Source organism: Theobroma umbraticum, unplaced genomic scaffold (genome assembly GCF_002168275.2).
Source record: "Theobroma umbraticum cultivar Fairchild unplaced genomic scaffold, ASM216827v3 scaffold_81.0, whole genome shotgun sequence".
NCBI lineage: Eukaryota > Viridiplantae > Streptophyta > Magnoliopsida > Malvales > Malvaceae > Theobroma > Theobroma umbraticum.
Genome location: NW_018397268.1, coordinates 5,950,232 through 5,968,074, shown reverse-complemented (window position 1 = coordinate 5,968,074; position 17,843 = coordinate 5,950,232). Strand labels below are relative to the sequence as shown.

At 35.4% G+C, this 17,843-nt stretch overlaps 1 protein-coding gene across 2 annotated transcripts; it reads right to left on the bottom strand.

The window, feature by feature from the left end:
* Positions 1-13,788: 13,788 nt before the first annotated feature.
* On the bottom strand, positions 13,789-17,006 carry LOC110424913 (pentatricopeptide repeat-containing protein At2g27610-like). 2 transcript variants are annotated; one of them, XM_021439615.1, is made up of 2 exons: positions 14,791-17,006; positions 13,789-14,696 (listed from the first exon to the last, which is right to left on the bottom strand). In XM_021439615.1, the coding sequence occupies exons 1-2, from the start codon at positions 16,747-16,749 to the stop codon at positions 14,640-14,642; spliced, it is 2,016 nt and encodes a 671-aa protein (XP_021295290.1). In that variant the 5' UTR covers positions 16,750-17,006; the 3' UTR covers positions 13,789-14,639. The 2 variants fall into 2 exon arrangements, with proteins under 2 accessions (XP_021295290.1, XP_021295291.1); XM_021439616.1 differs by having other exon boundaries at positions 13,789-14,662.
* Between the last annotated feature and the right edge of the window lie 837 nt (positions 17,007-17,843).

Sequence of the window (17,843 nt, the reverse complement as noted above, 5' to 3'; positions counted from 1 at the left end):
ATTCTTATATTTTTAATATTCAAAACTTCTGCTCTTATCTTGTTTCCCATCTACGCCCTACTCACTGAGCTGATGATCACTGAGTCTGTGAGACTCACCCCCTTATTTTACCTTTTGCAGATAGTGATCGACCTAGCATGCAATCATCGGTGCTTATGGTCCACTGCGGATAGGTAAAGGCATCTTATAGCACTTTATTCCAAGTCGCTCCACTACTAGAGGTTGAGTTATCCATAGCTTGAAGTATTTGTAAATAGTGTCAATATAAATATGCAGTTAGATATTACAAACTCTAATGTATTCTTACGATTTTGGTGAATAAAGGATAAGTTAGTTTATTATGATTTATGTACAATTTTAATTACAAGAGGTATATGATTCAAGCAATTTGATGGATTGATGACATAATGTCTAAAGTTTCAATTAGGGCTTGTTTGGGATTTGGTTAGTTCACTTGCAAGTCTCGGACACCGGTAACGATCGGGGTAAGAGATCGTTACAGTATTTATTAGATACTCAAAACATTCTAAAAGCTACGTGATGTATAAGGAACAACCTGATGGATGGCTAATTGAGATGGAACCTCGTGATATTGATTTTCTAGAAAATGACTTCCCAAACATAGGTAAGGTTAAAGAATGCCTTAAGCTTTAGGCCCTTTGGGACTTTGATCTATGATATGAAGTTGGGATTTGGGGTTGCTACTTCAGCATGATTGCCAAGGGTCAAAAATGATGTGATCTAGCGAAACATGACTAGGAAAACAATCAGATTTTAATGGATTGACATGAGAATCCAAGGAAGAGTCATTATACATCTCACATGCATGGTCTATAACTTGTTGCCCTGGCGATTATAAGAATATTAATTGTTAGATATAACCATGAGTTTAGACACATAAAGAGATTCTGCATAGCTTTTACATGTTCGAGGGATCAGAGATGTAAAATCTTGTGTGATCAATTTGGGGTAGGACGAAAACTCGAGTGGTGTTATGTTAGTAAGATGGTAACTTAATAGCTTACTACTCACCGATACCTTTATTTTCTCGTTGGTCGCGCATTCCATTTTCCTTATATGATAATGAATGGAGAATGAGTTAAATTGAGAATGGTATAAATTGGTGCCAATGGATACGACTGGGAGATGTTGCATTTAAATATGGTGTGTCTACATAGCATGCAACTTTGTTAAGTATTTGTGGATAATTAACAAATATTCAATTAATTAATGTTGGATATTATTCTAATATTTCTTAATTGAATAATTAAAAAAACATTTGAGATAGGATATATATTTAAATTTAATTTGTTTAAATTTAAATAAGAATTATCTATTCATTATATTTAAATTTAATTTGTTTAAATTTAAATAAGGATTAATTATATTTAAATTTAATTTATTTAAATTTAAAAGTAATATCCTATCTCTATATCCATAATGCATCTATAAATAGTTAATAGACGTATTGGTTTCTTCACAAAACTAAGAGTGTACGTGAGTTATTCTGTAAGTCAAAAAAACCAAAAACCCTTTTCTCTTTTTTTTTTCTCTTTTTATTCTTGAGGCATCTTTAAAGGCCAGAGAGTTTTGGAGCATGTAATTTCTTATGGAAAACTCCAGTAGCCACTCCATAACAATGAAAGTGAAGAGATCATTGTGTGCATGAAGGACGATTTGTAAAGCAAGTTTCTTCAATAAAAAAGAGAGTGAAATATTTATTTGAAAAGGTAAGCCCACCGCCCAATATTGTGAGCTGATTTTGTTTTGACAGTTGAGACCATTGAGATTTTTTACTTTTGTTGTGGTGGAATTTCCCCCATTTTTGTTTCTTCTGTCCTATTGATGCTAGTTTTGGAAGTTTTCTAAAGTTCCATGTTTTGTTTTGCTGGCTGCTTTTGTGGCATCGGATGCTCAGCTTAAGGCTTTGCTGTTGTTTTGTGTTTTCTTGGGGTTTGCTGTTTGTTGTTTGCTGTTTAGGCTGATGAAGCTCTTAGATCTGTGTTGCTCACTATCCTTGCTTGGTTGGTGACCTTGAGGAGCTGCTTCTTTCTTGAGATTCCTATATATGTTGATAAGTTTTGTATGCTTGTTCTGATCAATTCTTTTCATAGAACATAGTCCTTATCTGCTTTGATTGGAGTACCTGGGCTTTAGGACTGGTTTTTGCATATATGTTTGTGTATATTGGATCTACAGAGGGCGATTGTTTTTGTTCTTTTGTATACAAACTCATGATCGCATAGAAGTTGTTTTTACTTCCTTTTGCGTTGGTATGCGTCTTTTTTTTTCCTTTCACTTTCCTCCTTTTCTTTTTCTTCCGCCACTTGCTCTCCCTTCTCACTAAAAAGCTCCCATTTTTTTGCTCTTTTACCAACTTTCCTACTCAACCAACCGACTGCACTCACAACCTTTCCTCTTTCATTCTCCACGCCGGTTACTCTCCCTAAAAAGCTTTCCTCGTTTCTTCCCTTTCACCTAACAATTTATCTTCCTCACTCACCTTCCAACTGGCGGCACCAACAATCGGCAACACAACCTTCTCTCTCCTCCAATTCGATCCCCCAAAACCCGACTCTAACTCCTATAATTTGTTACGGGTTTCCAAAATTCGCTTTCCAGGGTTTTGCTATTGCTAAAATGAGGTTTTTATACTCATTTTCCAAGCTTGGGGATGCAATGTGAGGCCTTTGCCAAACTCGATTTTTTCACGTTTGACAAGGCGCTTTTGTGCTTGGCAAGGTGCGAACACACCTTGTCGTACGCCAGCTGGCTTTTTCTTTTCTCTTTTTATTTCATTTTATTATTATTATTTTGTTCTTAGTCTTCAAAACACCTTAAGGCTTAACTAATTTTGATCTTGATTTGTTGGTCTTAATTCACTTTAATTTCAAAACCATTGCTTGGGCCTGTTTTTATTAATAAGTTCAAACATTTAACTTGTTAAACCCAACAAGGTCCAAATTCATTGATAACCAAGGAAATCCAATTTCAAATTTGGACTCAATAATCAAAATAAAGAAATAAAATATATTAATAATAAAAAAATATAGTGTCTACACCCTTAACTACTTCCAAAGCATCTTTTGTGAATGTGTTGAGGATCGAAAGTAAATTGCCTTAGACACTGACTACGGATCAACCTGAGAATCTTATTACAACAGATCAATCAGAAGATGAGTTGAGGAAATTGGCTATAAAAATTGTCGCAAACAAGTAGTGTTTCTCCATTACGCTATCCAAGAAAAAGATTGAAGAAGAGCTTTTTGCTATCTCAAACTTAACCGAGAAAAAGCCGGTGAGAAGTGTTATATTTCTAGTCTATAATAGAGAATAAGGTTGTAAAGAGGCTCTGTTATAGAACTTAAAAACAGAGGCTCACTAAACTTGAAAGAAAGATAGTCGATGGTTACAAGAAATTGCAAACGTACTTCATTAATCAAATTGAAGTACAAGTTACATATGCAGCAGGCATGATTAATCGTTGTAACATACTATAAACACAAGTGTTATGGCATAAAGACAACAAACTCATGTAGATATACACGTAGGAGATGGAATTAAAAGAAAACATGCATGACTAATGACCAGTACAACGAAGCAAAGTATAACAAAAGCTTGACAAGTGCACATTATCATGCAAGTATTAACTTAACACTCCTCCTTAATACTTACATATACACTTAGTTTGCTTCTGAGACTCTCAAATCTTGGCTTTGGCAATGTCTTGGTCATTATATCAGCTAATTGCCGATCAGAATTGCAATGGTGGAAGATGACATCTCCATTCTTTTCAGCATCACGAATGGCATGGAATTTAATCCTAATGTGCTTTGTCTTCTTGCGATACATAAGATTTTTTATGATGGCAACTGCTAACTTGTTGTCAATGAACATGTCAGTAGCTTGAGTTTGAGGAAAATACAAGTCATCAAGCAGTTTCCTCAACCAAACAGCCTAGTTTGAACCTTTAGCAACTGAAATATATTCAGCTTCACATGAAGACTAAGTAACCACTAATTGCTTGTGAGAATTCCATGAGAATACTCCATTTTCAAGTGTAAAAACATAGCCAGAGGTACTTTTAGAGTCATCTAAGTTTTCTCCCCAATCACTATTTGAGAAGCTAGTGAGTTTGAAGTCCTGCTTTCTTGTGAAATGAATTTCATGATCCAAGGTTCCTTTAAGATACCTTAGAATTCGTTTACCAACAACATAGTGCAGATCAGTTGGCTCCTGCATAAACCTTGAAAGAAAACTCATAGAAAACATAATATATGGTCTCGACGAGCAAACGTAAAGAAGGCTTCCAATTAAGCTTCTGTAGATAAATGGATTTTGAAGCTTAATTCCACTGTTAATTGAGAGTTTGTCATTCACAACTAAAAGAGTTGAAGTAGATTTACATTGGCTCATTCTAAATCTCTTCAACACTTCATAGATATAATTTCTTTGTGACAACCGAATGCCTTTAATAGGTTGTGAGATTTGTAGTCCAAGAAAATAACTCATTGGACCCAAGTCTGTCATATTGAATTCATCTTGCATTTCCTTATTGAATTTATCCAAGGCAGCATCATCTCTTCCAATAACCAAAAGGTCATCAATATATAAGGAGACAATTAGTTGTTGATCTTTGGCACTCAAAATGTAGAGTAGCTTCATTACAACTCCTCACAAGCCTTGCTTGGATAAATAATTGTCAATTCTATTGTACCAAGTTTTGAGAGCCTGCTTTAAACCATATAATGCTTTGTGAAGCTTGAGACTTTGTCTTGATCAGTTAACAACTTGAACCCTTCAAGCTGCTCAGCGTAAATTTCTTTTTCTAGTACTCTATTCAAAAAAGCAAATTTGACATCTAAATGATGTATCTTCCAACCCATAGTAGCAGATAAAGGAAGTAGTAAACGAATTGTATCATAGCAGGCAACAGGAGCATAAGTTTTAGTATAATTCAAACCAAGTATCTAGCTGAACCCTTTCATGACTAAGCAAGCTTTGTATTTGTTTAAGCTCCTATCAGGATTTAGTTTCTTCGTATACACCCACTTATCTGGAAGAACATGAAGATTCAGTGGTCTGTCAACCAAGTTCCAAGTTTGATTTTTATTAATTACTTCCAGTTCATCAAACATAGGATTTATCCACTCAAGATGTTGTATGGCCTCTCCAAATGTGTGTGGCTCGACTATGGCCATAAAGCTGCTATGATAAATATCATAAATGAATCGTTACCCTCTCATAGGCTCATCATCAATGTTATCATTAGAAATTGGTTTAGTAGTAAACACATCATTTTCTTACACATCAGTATTCACAAAGATAGGAGCATGCACTTGATTATTGGCAATAATTTGTATGTTCCAATTCCAAGTGGAAGCTTCATCAAACGTAACATTTCTGCTAACGATTATTATGTCATTCTCCGGTAGATAAATTCGATAGGCCTTTGACTATGTGCTGTAGCCTATGAAAATGCCTCTGTGAGCTTTTTGTTGGAGCTTGTCACACTGCGTATCTGACACATGATAGTAGCAAATACTTCTAAATATTCGAAGATGATCAACAAGATGGCCTAAAGCCATGCCAAGCTTCAAATGGAGTTTTGCTCATTAAGGCTTTAGTAGGAAGCAAGTTGAGAATATATATTGTTGTCCTAGCAGCTTCTGCCCAAAATTTCTTAGGCAAATTCTTCTCAAACAACAGACATTTGGACATTTTGAGTATCATTCTATTCTTTCTCTCAGAAACACATTCTGCTGAAAAGAATATGGTGCAATGAGTTGATGAGAAATTCCAATACTCAGGAGAAACTCAGTAAACTCATTCGAGGTATATTCATCTCCATTATCAGACCTCAAGGTCTTTATCTTGCAAGCAATCTCAAGCTCTACTTAGCCTTAAACTTCAAGAACATTTCAAATACTTTGGATTTTGCTTTTAAGAAATACATCTAGCAAAATCTAGACATATCATCAATGAATATTAACTAGAATCTAGTAGTAGACAATGATTCAACTTTCATAGGACTTGCTACATCAGTATGAACCAATTCAAGCCTAATTCTTGCTTGATTACTACTAGTAGAAGGATAAGGCTTCCTCGACAACTTCCCAAATTGACATGCACTGCAAATTGGACCTTTGTAAGACAATTTAGGTAAGTTATCAAGTAAACTAGCAGAACTTACTTGATTAAGAAAGGAATAGTTGTAGTGCCCGAGCTGTTTATGCCATAAATTTGTCTCATCAACAACTAAGGTTGCTTGCATGCAAAAATCATTCCAATTCAAGGAGAAGATTCTCTCTCCTTAGAGTAGTCATCAAATAATCACTTGTGGGTTCATAGATGGTACATGCAAAATCCTAGAATAGTAAAACATAAGAGTTTTCCATTATTTGTCCAACACTCAACAAATTTTGAGCGTTGATTGGAACTAAAAGAACCTCAAAAATATACTTGGTGCTAGAACAAACTTGCACACTAATTGTCCATTTTCCTTCTGCTTGTAGGTAAAGCTTGTTACCTATTTTAACTCGTGAGCTATAATTCTTGTCCAAATCAACAAACATAGCTTCAAAAAGAGTCATATGATTATAACATCCACTATCGAGCAGCCATTGAGGATTATCAACTTGATGAGAATTTGTTAGTGCCATAAACAAGGTTTCTTTAGCCATTTTAGCTTTTTCAGTCTCCTTTGCTGGTTTATCTAGTGCAGTTTGTTTGTTCTTACAAACTTTATCCATGTGACCAACTTCATTGCAAGCTTTGCATTTAGCATATGGCCTAAATCAACAATGTTCTCTTGCAGGGTTCTGTTTCTTGCAATAAGAACGCATTTTAAACTTGCTTTTTTTCCTAGAAGCATGACTTAGTTGGAAAGGTTTTTTATCTTTATCTCCAAAATTTTTCTTGGAACCTGAATCAAGGCTGGCTTCCCTTTTTTCAATGCACTCTCCACAGTAGCATCCTGACTTGCAGTTCTCCTTTGTTCATAAGCTTCAAGTGCACTCATTAGCTCAGTAGTAGTAAGTTGAGACAAGTCTTTAGTTTGCTCTAAAGAGGACAATGTTGCTTCAAATTTTTCTAGAACACTGTTAAGTATTTTTTCAACAACCCATACCTTTTTCAATTCTTCACCTAGCATGCGAATTTGATTTATCGGGTGCATAACTTAATCGGTATAATCCATGACAAATTGTCTTTCATTCTAAGAAGTGCAAACCCTCTCCGAAAATTTTGAGCCTGCATTTGTTTGGTTCTTGCAGAGCCCTAAAACTCTTCCTGGAGTTTACTCTATGCTTCATTTGCAGTCTTGCAACCCATGATTCTACTAAATATTGTCTCAAACACAACTGCATGAATGAAGGACAAAGCCTTATATCGCTTTGCTATCTTATTAGAGTATTCTTTTAATTTGAGTAATTGTTGCATTATCTCTCAACACGAGCGACTCTTCCTCAAATTCAATGGCATTCCAAAGGTCATATCCTTTGAGATAGGCCTTCATGTTGACAACCCACTCTGAGTAATTTTTTCCATCAAAGATTGGTGGAGATGGATGAGAAACAGCAAGAGTCGACATATTGTTAAAGGTTGAGAAATTTAAAGAGTGGTGGCTTGACTTTGGATGTATGGTGAGTTTATTAGTATTTTAGGTCCAACTAAAATCATACACTTGCAAGAGCTCTAATACCATGTTATATTTCTTGTCTATGACAAAGAATAAGGTTGCAAAGAGGCTCTGCTATAAAACTCAAAAACAAAAGCTCACTAAACTTGAAAGAAAGACAATCGATGGTTACAAGAAACTGCAAACATACTTCATTGATCAAATTGAAGTACAAGTTAAATATGCAGCAGGCATGATTAACAATTGTAACGTACCATAAACACAAGGGTTATGGCATAAAGACAACAAACTCATGCAACTATACACATAGGAGATGGAATTAAAAGAAAACATGCATAACTAATGACCAGTACAAAGAAGCAAAGTATAACAAAAGCTTGACAAGTGTACATTATCATGGAAGTATTAATTTAACAAAAAGACCCAAGAATATATCCAGGGATGTTCAGAAAGAACTTGATCGTTTGTTTCTAGGTTTGTTGTGACTTGTGAGGTTGCACCCAAGGCAAAAGGACAGAGAAAGCAAAAAATCAGAAATCCAAAGAATTTTGGAATCTAGAGAAAACTCCATATTTTTTTATTAGAGGGGTGATTTGATTGGTTTAGGGTTAGCTTTTCATAACCTTACGTTTGTGTGTTTGAGTTAAAATTGATAATCAAAAGGAAAAGAATTGAAGAAAGAGTGACCAAAATTTTAGGTTTGAGCACAATTAATCTAGAGAACCTCAGCTGGAGGAGACCAATACCCTGGCCATTGTATTTGTTGCTTGAAGGTGATGTTATAATGATCCAAACTGGTTCTTAGATAAAATAGCATCTGTAAAATCAAAAACAGAAACTGGCTGTAACTGTCCAATTTGGTTAAAATCATTTTATTGATTGAAAGAGAGTTAGAGAACAAGGCTACAAGCATTCACCAAGGAAAATCCAGTAGAACAAATCAAAGATACAAGTTACCACAAAGCACAAAAAGATTACCACACAGTGCAACTTTTACATGAAACACTTAAATTAATGCCCCAATTAGCACAAATCATCAAATGTTTCAATCACCGCCAATGGAAATAATAGAAAGGTATCAGAACCCTAAAGTAGAATGGGAACAAAATTTGAAGTAAGCAATTCCTCATAAGAGGCCATACAGGTTTGAGGCAATAGCTCCCAGGGACCAGTGAAATATTCTAAAGTCCTACTGTTAGAAAATTGTAATTAAAGAAACAAGAAGAAATTGGCTTTAAGGCATGTAGAACGCTTTCTTAAAGGTTAATAATTTTATTATGCCATTAGAACATAAAAAAGCCTCAAAACTTTCCAAACAAGAGCAGTGAAAATGATTCAATAGAAAAGTTCTTTATATGATGTAAATATGTCTTTTCTTAAGAAACTCTTGGTGAATAAATACAACTTTTCACAATTCATAAATAATTAAAACTATAATAGTTATTTTCAAAAAAAAAATTAAATCAATAATAGTTAGTCGCCAACATCTAGTACTTCGTCTACCAAAATTATTTCAAAAGAACCTTTCTATTCTAATGTGGAATAAAAAGATCTACCAACATTCTAAACTACCAACACCTAAATCCTTGAAAAAAAAGGAAGAATCTAAAGAACTCACAGCATGCCTTTCATTAAAGACAGAAATGGAGATAATATATAAAGAAATCGAAGCATCAGTACCAATCATACTTAACCAGAAATCATTTGAAAGGGTAGAATATGTTTTATCATTAAATTCATACAATTGCGTTCCATTACTAATCTATTGGATAGATAAATCATCTCATCATCTTCTTTGCATATGAAGAAAAATTTGAAGAACAATATGTAGTTCTCACCATTTTATGCTGCCTGTTCACTTGAACATCCTGTCATCCAGAAGCTACAGCATTTGAAGTATTTGACTGCATTGAATCAGTTCAGTGCTTGCTATTAGTGATTCAAGTGGAAATTGGGAAATCCAGGCAGTCCTTCTAATGTTTCCTAAGTCCTAGAGCTTATTAATCAAGGAATTATTTGTTTGTTAATAATATCGATATTCAAGACAGTTGGACACTTGTGCTGCACCATCAGATAAGAGTACAATTATTGCTGACTGGGAGCAAACTTTGATTCCATGAAATTAATTTTGGACACAAGATGTTTCAAAGCCATTTTCTGAATACAGGGTGGGTCATGTCTATCATATATGGACGGTGAGGGGTTGCAGATATTGCATGGTAATATAGCTCAAAGAGCTTTAGCAGATGCATTGCTCTAATAAATTTGAAATCCAATTGCAACCTCTATCAGTAACTCACTGTGTTTTTGTGTGGTTTTGTGCTATAAGAACTGTGAAAGTCTTTATATGTGCTAATCTATAAATTTCTGTCCCTGTTGATCCGGGGATTAAAATGACAATTTGAAGAGTGTGAATGCCACCATTTCTTTCTGTAGTTTGTATTGGGAAAGCTCTTCCATTAAAAAACAAAGCAGCAAAGCATATCCTCTATTCAGTACTAATTGAGCAAATGCATATCATTACCCTGAGCCATTCATGGAGGGGAAGGCGTCAATTTGCTTGATCATCATGCTCGACCTGAAAGTATACTCCAGCATCAGGTCAACTTAATATCAATGATCTAGGTGAAGACAGAAACTTGGAATGTACTTACTGTTAATGAAGACTTGAAGACTGAAACTCTGACTGATGTGGAAAGATTGGATATAGAACTCCCAGTCTGGATTGCACAATGTCAAAGCAATTCAGCAGTTGTCATTGAGCTTGAAGCATTTGGTCAGGACCCAAAGGTGTTGATTCTACAACTTGGAAGTGCACAGCATGAAAGCCATTGTACAGTTGCAATTGAGCTGGAAGGATTTGATCCGGAGTCAAAGATGTTTTGTTCTAGAGCTTGAAAGCAACACACAAGTTCCTGTATGTGAAAGATTTCATTGTATCAAGTCGAATTAGTAATTGTTGTTATAAAGTGATGGCAACAATGGAGCATTCAAAGTGTTTTTTCTTAAGGTTCCTCTGTCCTGGACCTTTCCATAAAAAAATATCATTTCTTTTGTGATTGTTCATATTCTAACACTACTTGGATCCATGGGCAACAAAAAAGAAACTCTCAACATGCTGCAAGCATTAGCTTGGGTCTTAGCATGGGTCCGTAAGGAGTAAAAGGAGTTGGAAATGAAACTTGAAACACTTCCCTGCATCAAGAAAAGTTAGCCCTTTAAACTGTAAACTCTGGTGAAAATGTAGTGAAAGGTCTAAGTGGTACTTCTTGAATGTTATAAGGTCCTGCAAAGCCCCAAATCTAACACAAATTATAAGATTTATTTTCATTACCTTTGCAGATTGCTTGATTTATCACTCTTGATATATATATATTTTTATTTTGTTAATATATGAACTGTTCAGAGGCATGTGCTAACTACAAAGAAAAAGTTCTCACCATGCTGGAAGCATTGGATTGAGTATGAAAGCTCGAGTGTGAAGCAGAATTTCCTGCATTGAGTCATTACTTCTGGTTATTGAAAATTTGAGGCTTGAATTAAATGGTGTTGGAGAGGTTCTTTCTACATATTTGGAAAAAGAAAGAAGCCAGAGATTATCAACATTCAAGCGACATAATTAAGAAGGTTAAAATTGCTTCTGCTTTTTCACAAACTATAGCAGCTGATGGTTTCAAGAATACCTAATTCTGTTTTATATATATTATAAATATATTCTTACTCTGCCTGTTGAAATATAGATTTACTGCAACTAAAATTTGTAATTATAACTGAGCTAATTTCATAAGGTAAGGTCTGTTTTATTCTTAAATTCACATCCTACCATCAATCTATTGATTGCAGATATAAAGCATTTATAAGAAGCTCTCACCCTTCTAGGCCACTGACTGTCCTGATGATGAATATGAGGTGACCCAGAAGGCAGAAGGCAACTTACCCAAAGGCTTTCCCTCCATAACAAGTTACTGCTTGTTATGCATGATTGAGGCTGAAACCATATAAGGGGATTCAGCATGTGTCTCCCTTGACTTCATTTACTTTAATACTAACATTCTGATTGGGCATGGGCCATTGGGTGCTGGTTTGACATTTCCAGAACATATAACAATATTGTTGTTAAGTAGTTGCTTATGTATAATAAAATATTTTATTCTGATCGGGGTCCATCTTATATAGACAAAGTCAACAAGTGAAGTTTGTACAAAAGAAAAGAAAAAAGAGAATATCCTTTGCAATATAAAAAAGGCATATAAGTGAGAAAAATAAGGAACTATTCTACATTGAATAATTCATACAGCACAAGATAATGAATAAATACTTAGTCCATAGAGAAAAAAATGATCCTAGAAACAAGAGAAGAATCTTATTTTGCATATGGAATTAGAAACAATGCAAAGAATAGTCCAAAAAATATAATGGAATAGAAGCATGAAAAGAGCAATGCGGATTTTTGTTGAGCGTTGAAACAAATGAGGCACAAGCACTATGTATTTTGTGGGGTTTGGAGAAAATGATTCTAAATTTACAAAAGTCAAATCTTATGAAAATTTCCAAGTTTGACCCCTTTCAATTGTGTACTTCCACATTGATCCTATTGATGAAAGCTTTGATCTATTGTTTTATTTCTGTAAGGTAGTTGTCACAAAATAAGCAAGAGAGGGAAAACTATAAATATGTAAGGGTTACAGGGGCAACACTGCACAAAAAAACAGGAAATCTTCTCAATACAAACCAAGGACTGCAAAGATTAAAATAGATGTGTGATGAGTACCTCCAAGAAACTTTATGCTGGAGAGGTGAGAGTTGAAATGGGTACTGAACCTAGTCCAACAAATTTATTTAAGTTGCAGCACTGCTTTACGTTTAAATATCTTAAGGCTGATGCTTTACTTTTATAATCAGAAAAGGAAGGGGATCTTCCCTCATTCCAGCTTTGTAGCTGGAGGGGCCAATTTTGGCAGTTGGAAGCCTTACAGCAGAAGATGGGAAGCTCCAGGTATAAGGCAATACCTACACATTTAGCTGGAACTGAAAATGCATTAGCACTAGATCATAACCACTCTAGCTTATGAAGGCTAGTTATAAGTGATACGTTGATTCTGATACCCAACCTTCAAGGTAATTAATTAGCAAACTAAAAGAATACACATTCTTAGACCTAGAACACATAGCTTTTATCCATTGAATTTATAATGTATCTTCTGTTTTTACCTTCTAATTGATTAAAGAAACAAACTGCACCTAGTCATATTTATGAAAAATTACTATCAGATTATGTAAAATAAGGCAACCCTGGGAGTTATGCGGCGGTAACTATTCTCAAAATAGATGCTTGCAGAACAGGTGCCATATCATCTGCCTCTGGAGGAGGCATTTGGCTCGGTTTAGTTTGAAATAGTATTTATCTTCATGCTGCACTTGTATAGGTTTGTTATCTTAACCATGCAACCAAATATGATACAAATTTATAGTATATAAAAGAAGCCTGACAGCCCTCAACCTTAAAATGTGCTTTTAAATTACCTAAAAAGAATGCAAACTCAAACACGGAGACATAATTACCTGATTATGTAGAATGAGATCAATGTGAACCATTCATCCTTGAAGTCACAAAATCCCACTCTCAAGATCCTATAAAACCCAAGAATATATTTGGTTGCTTACCTTCCTGATCTCACCTGAAGCCTAAAACCATTTCCCAGTAAGAAAAGTGAATGAACAGCAACACTTAGAATACAAAACCATATTTAGAAATATGAATGTGCAAAGAAAATAAAAGTTGTGCATGTATAAACCAAGAAGAGTCAACTTTATTTTGAATGTAGGTGACAGTACATCAATACAGTGTATAAACAAGAAGTCTAAGTAGGGTTGCTCTAAAGGCAAGTATCTCTTACATGTTTATGTTGTGACTGTTCAGTCCTTGAAAGCACATCGGGGATATCATTGCCCAAATAATCAAAACCTCAGCAGCTGCTTAAACTTCTTGAAGGAGAGTGGAGAAAACCTTGATGAAGTTCAGGTATGCAACTTATATGTCATATGGTCACATAAAATAGATGGCCAGATTGACTATTCTATAATGAAAAAGAGCAACTGGGTCCAGGGAACAAATAAATTGGACAGAATGCTGAGATGGGGCTTTGATCTTTATGAAAATTTATCTATATATATTTATGTTCAGATTTTAACATTGCTTATTGGTGTAACCAAAATTTGACAAATATTCTGCTTCTAGTCTATCTTCTAACTGTTCCTACTTTACTCTGGTACCGTCCCAACAGAAGGTCATGAGAGCTATGAAAACAGTAAAACAGTTCAATGAAGCACATTCAGCAGACGAAATTCTTCTGAACCACCCAAACTGCAAGCTTGCAGAAAAAAATGAGAAAAAAGCAACAGTTTGAATCATCACTTTTATCTCAGATTGAAAGAACATGAAATTATAAGTGAACACTATCCATAAATCTCCAAAGCCCAAGTGCTCCAAAAAAAGAGGTCATCCAGAGGATCAAATCAAAAAAGGAAGCAAGTTCGTGCTAGTTACAGCACCAACTATCTTCAAAATGGACAACAGGTGCAGGACCGAGAATTGGGGGCATTGCAGACTACCCCTTGAAACTAAGAGTATATGAATCTCACACCCGGTGATGCTGCTGCCCTCAACTTCAAAACTTCTCGCCAGTGAAACTTCATATTCAATTACCATGGCATATTATGAAAAATTTACGGACTCCGTTCTGTCACTTCATTTGCATCATTCTGTATGGAATGATGACACCAGATTTGGGCAATATTTTTTGCTTCTGATAAGTCAATGTTTTGTCTAGTTGAGAATTCTTGTAGTAGTATTGTTTGAAGGTACAATTCATGAAAGATCTCAGCTTTCAGGTGTTTTGCCCTCTTTTCCTGATATATGACTCGCATGCATCCACATATACCACATATAACATACAGCTGACAGAACGAAATAATGCTGTACCAATAAACTTTTATCCATTCACATCCTCAGCTCACTTCTCACTGTGAAAACATAACAAATCATCAGGCAAATATCCTGCATTGAACAAATGGAGTGTCAATTGTTTCAAAACTTCAGTTAGGTCAATTCCTTGAAATTTTGTAGAATGACTTGCAGAAAAAGAATACACCTTGTTCTTCAATTCAATCCAGGTATATCCTGTATCTTTCTTCATTGCTTTCTCCGTCATAATTTTTCTCAATTGTGCTGTTTCATCCCACATTTTGGCCTCTGCATAAATGTTCGATAGCATAATATATGCTGAAGTATCTTCCGGATCAATACTCAAAATTTTCTCTGCAGCAAATCTTCCTAAGACTAGGTCCTTGTGAGATTTGCAGCCTGACAAAAGACATCGCCAGACCACCTTGCTTGGCTCTGCAGGGAAACTCCTAATAAAATCATAAGCTCTTCTAGTTGCCCCTTTACGAGCAAGAAGATTGACAATAGAAGCTAGATGCTCCATCTTTGGAGCAATACTGTGATCCCTGATCATGGAATTATAGTAGTGCAATCCCTCCTCTGAGAGACCTGCATGTGCACAGGCAGATAATACCCCAATGAATGTAACATCATTAGGTTTGACATCATCTCTCTGCATCATGCAATAGATCTCCAGTGCTTCTCTCGCAAATCCATGTTGAGCATATCCTACAAGCATAGTATTCCAAGAAACCAAATTTTTTGAAGCTAGATAATCAAAAACATTTCGAGCAGCATTCAGTACCCCACACTTTGCATACATATCTATGAGGGCACTTCCAACGACGACATTAGAATCAAATTCAGGTTTTATAATACAGCAATGTGTCTGCTTTCCCCATTCAATAGCTGGGACATCACTACAAATACTCAAAATGCTAGAATATGTGTAAAGATTGGGTTTATATCCTTGAAATAACATATCTTTTAGGAGTTTAATGGCATCCTCATATTGACCTGACCCAACATGCCCAGAGATCAAAGAATTCCATGAGACTATATCATGCTCATCCATATCTTCAAAAGTTCTCAATGATTCCTGAAGAAGCCCACATTTTGAGTAAAAGTCCAGAACTGCATTTCCGACATATATAAATGAACCATATCCCATTTTAGTGATCAAAGAGTGAAACTGCTTCCCAACTTCAATAACTTCTGCATCAGCACAAGCTCCAAGTACAGAAGAGAATGTTCTTTCACTAGGCCTGATCCCTGAAGAGTGTAGCTTAAGAAAAAGATCAATAGCTTCTCCTCTCCTGCCTTGTTGGACATACCCTCCAACTAATGAAGTCCAAGCTGCCACGTTTGACTGATTTGCCTCCAAAAACACCTGACCAGCCAAAATCAACTCTCCACACTTTGTATAAAAACTTATCAATCCCGTCTCAACAAATTTGTCAAACTCAAGTCCACATTTGACCACCAAGCCATGTATTTGCATTCCAGCCTTCAAGTCTTCCAACCCTGCACACACACTCAACACACTTGCACAAGTAAACTCATTAACTCTCACACCCACCCTTCTTGACTGCACGAAAATCTTCAAACTTTTCATGTTTTCTCCCTGTTGACAGTAACAAGAAAGAAGTGAAGTCCAAGAAATCAAATTCGGCTCCAACATAGCATCAAATACCAGCTGAGCTGACTTCAACAACCCACATTTTCCATACATATTAATCAAACTATTACAAACAGGTGTACTAAAATCCACCCCACTCCGATAAATCCGTCCATGAACTTCCTTACCAACTCTACCATCACCTAAACTAGCACAAGCCGAAACAGCACTGACAAAAGTATAATAGTTTGGCTCCAAACCATCAGTAGCCATCAAACTCAAGCAATCCAGGGCCTTTTCCGCCATACCCATTTGAGAATATCCCGAAATCAACGCCGTCCACGAAATGACGTTTCTTTCGGGCATTCCTTCAAATACTTTACGTGCGTCAACAAGGCGGTTGAATTTTACGTACAGCGCCAGCAAATGATTGTTTGTGTAAATATCTCGTGATATTTTCGACGTGATGATCTTGGCGTGGAGTGCTATGCCATTGCGAATGCTTCGGGTGTTGCCCAAAAGGCGGAAAAGGCGAGAGAATGATGACATTACGAGGGACTCCCAAGAAGGGTATTGGATGGATGAACATTTCTAAAGATGAAAGGAAAGCATTGTTCGAGCTATGAATGGAAGGTTTGGCAGTCTGGTTCTTTGCTGCGGTTGTGTGCTTCCATGTTCTTATCTTGTGAATGCCTCGAGCTACTGCTATGCATGCAACTCTGCAATTTCAAGGACTTTTTCCATAGACTACGCTTGGGCGGGCTCAGGTGCAGCTTAATGACGGGCAGAGTGAGCGAGTCCAAAACAATTTTGTGTAAAATCTGAATTTGCCATTTTACTTGAGGTAATATATCAATTGTGCCATATATTTTTCAATGAATGCAGTTGTACCCTTGCATTCTATTAATTTGATTCAAATATGGTTAAAAGTTAGAACATTTTGTGTTCATTTCCCTACCAAATATTCTTTTACCATTAAAATTTGACCATTTCTTAACAAAATTAAAAAATATATAATTTTAAAATTAAAATTATTCAAAAATAAGTGGTGAATTTGGCCATCACTCTAAAGAAAATGGTAAATTATCTCTATATTTAAATTTATGTTGAAGTTAATTAAGATGAAAACGTAGTATTTGTGCAATAGTATGATATTGCTACTTGGACTTATGTAATAAAGGTGAAGTAATTTAAGTGGAGGTCGTAGATTTAGTGATGGACAACATTCTAGTAAGTTCTAGGAAGGAATGAAATAGGATTTAGTGTATTTGTTATTTAAGTGACTTTTTATTGTTTACGAGCTTAAACCCTAAGTCGGTGAAACTATATATTATTTAGGTTTTGATTATAAACATTTGACATTGAGAATTGTATTTATATTTTTTTTCTTTGATTCGTTGCTATTTTCGAGAGATATTGAATTCAACTACCACCTATTCTATGATAGTCTTTGTTGGACACCAACTCTCTTCGTCCAATTGTTGGCTAAAAAAGAGAAAAATAATAATAATTTAGTTAGTTGGTTAATATTACAAGAGTCATGGTTGAATCTGTGTTACTTGATTTGAAGAGCAAGGCACATGTTTTAGATATGATGAGCATGTAATTATTCATTAGTTGCAAGGTTAATTTTGTAGTTATGT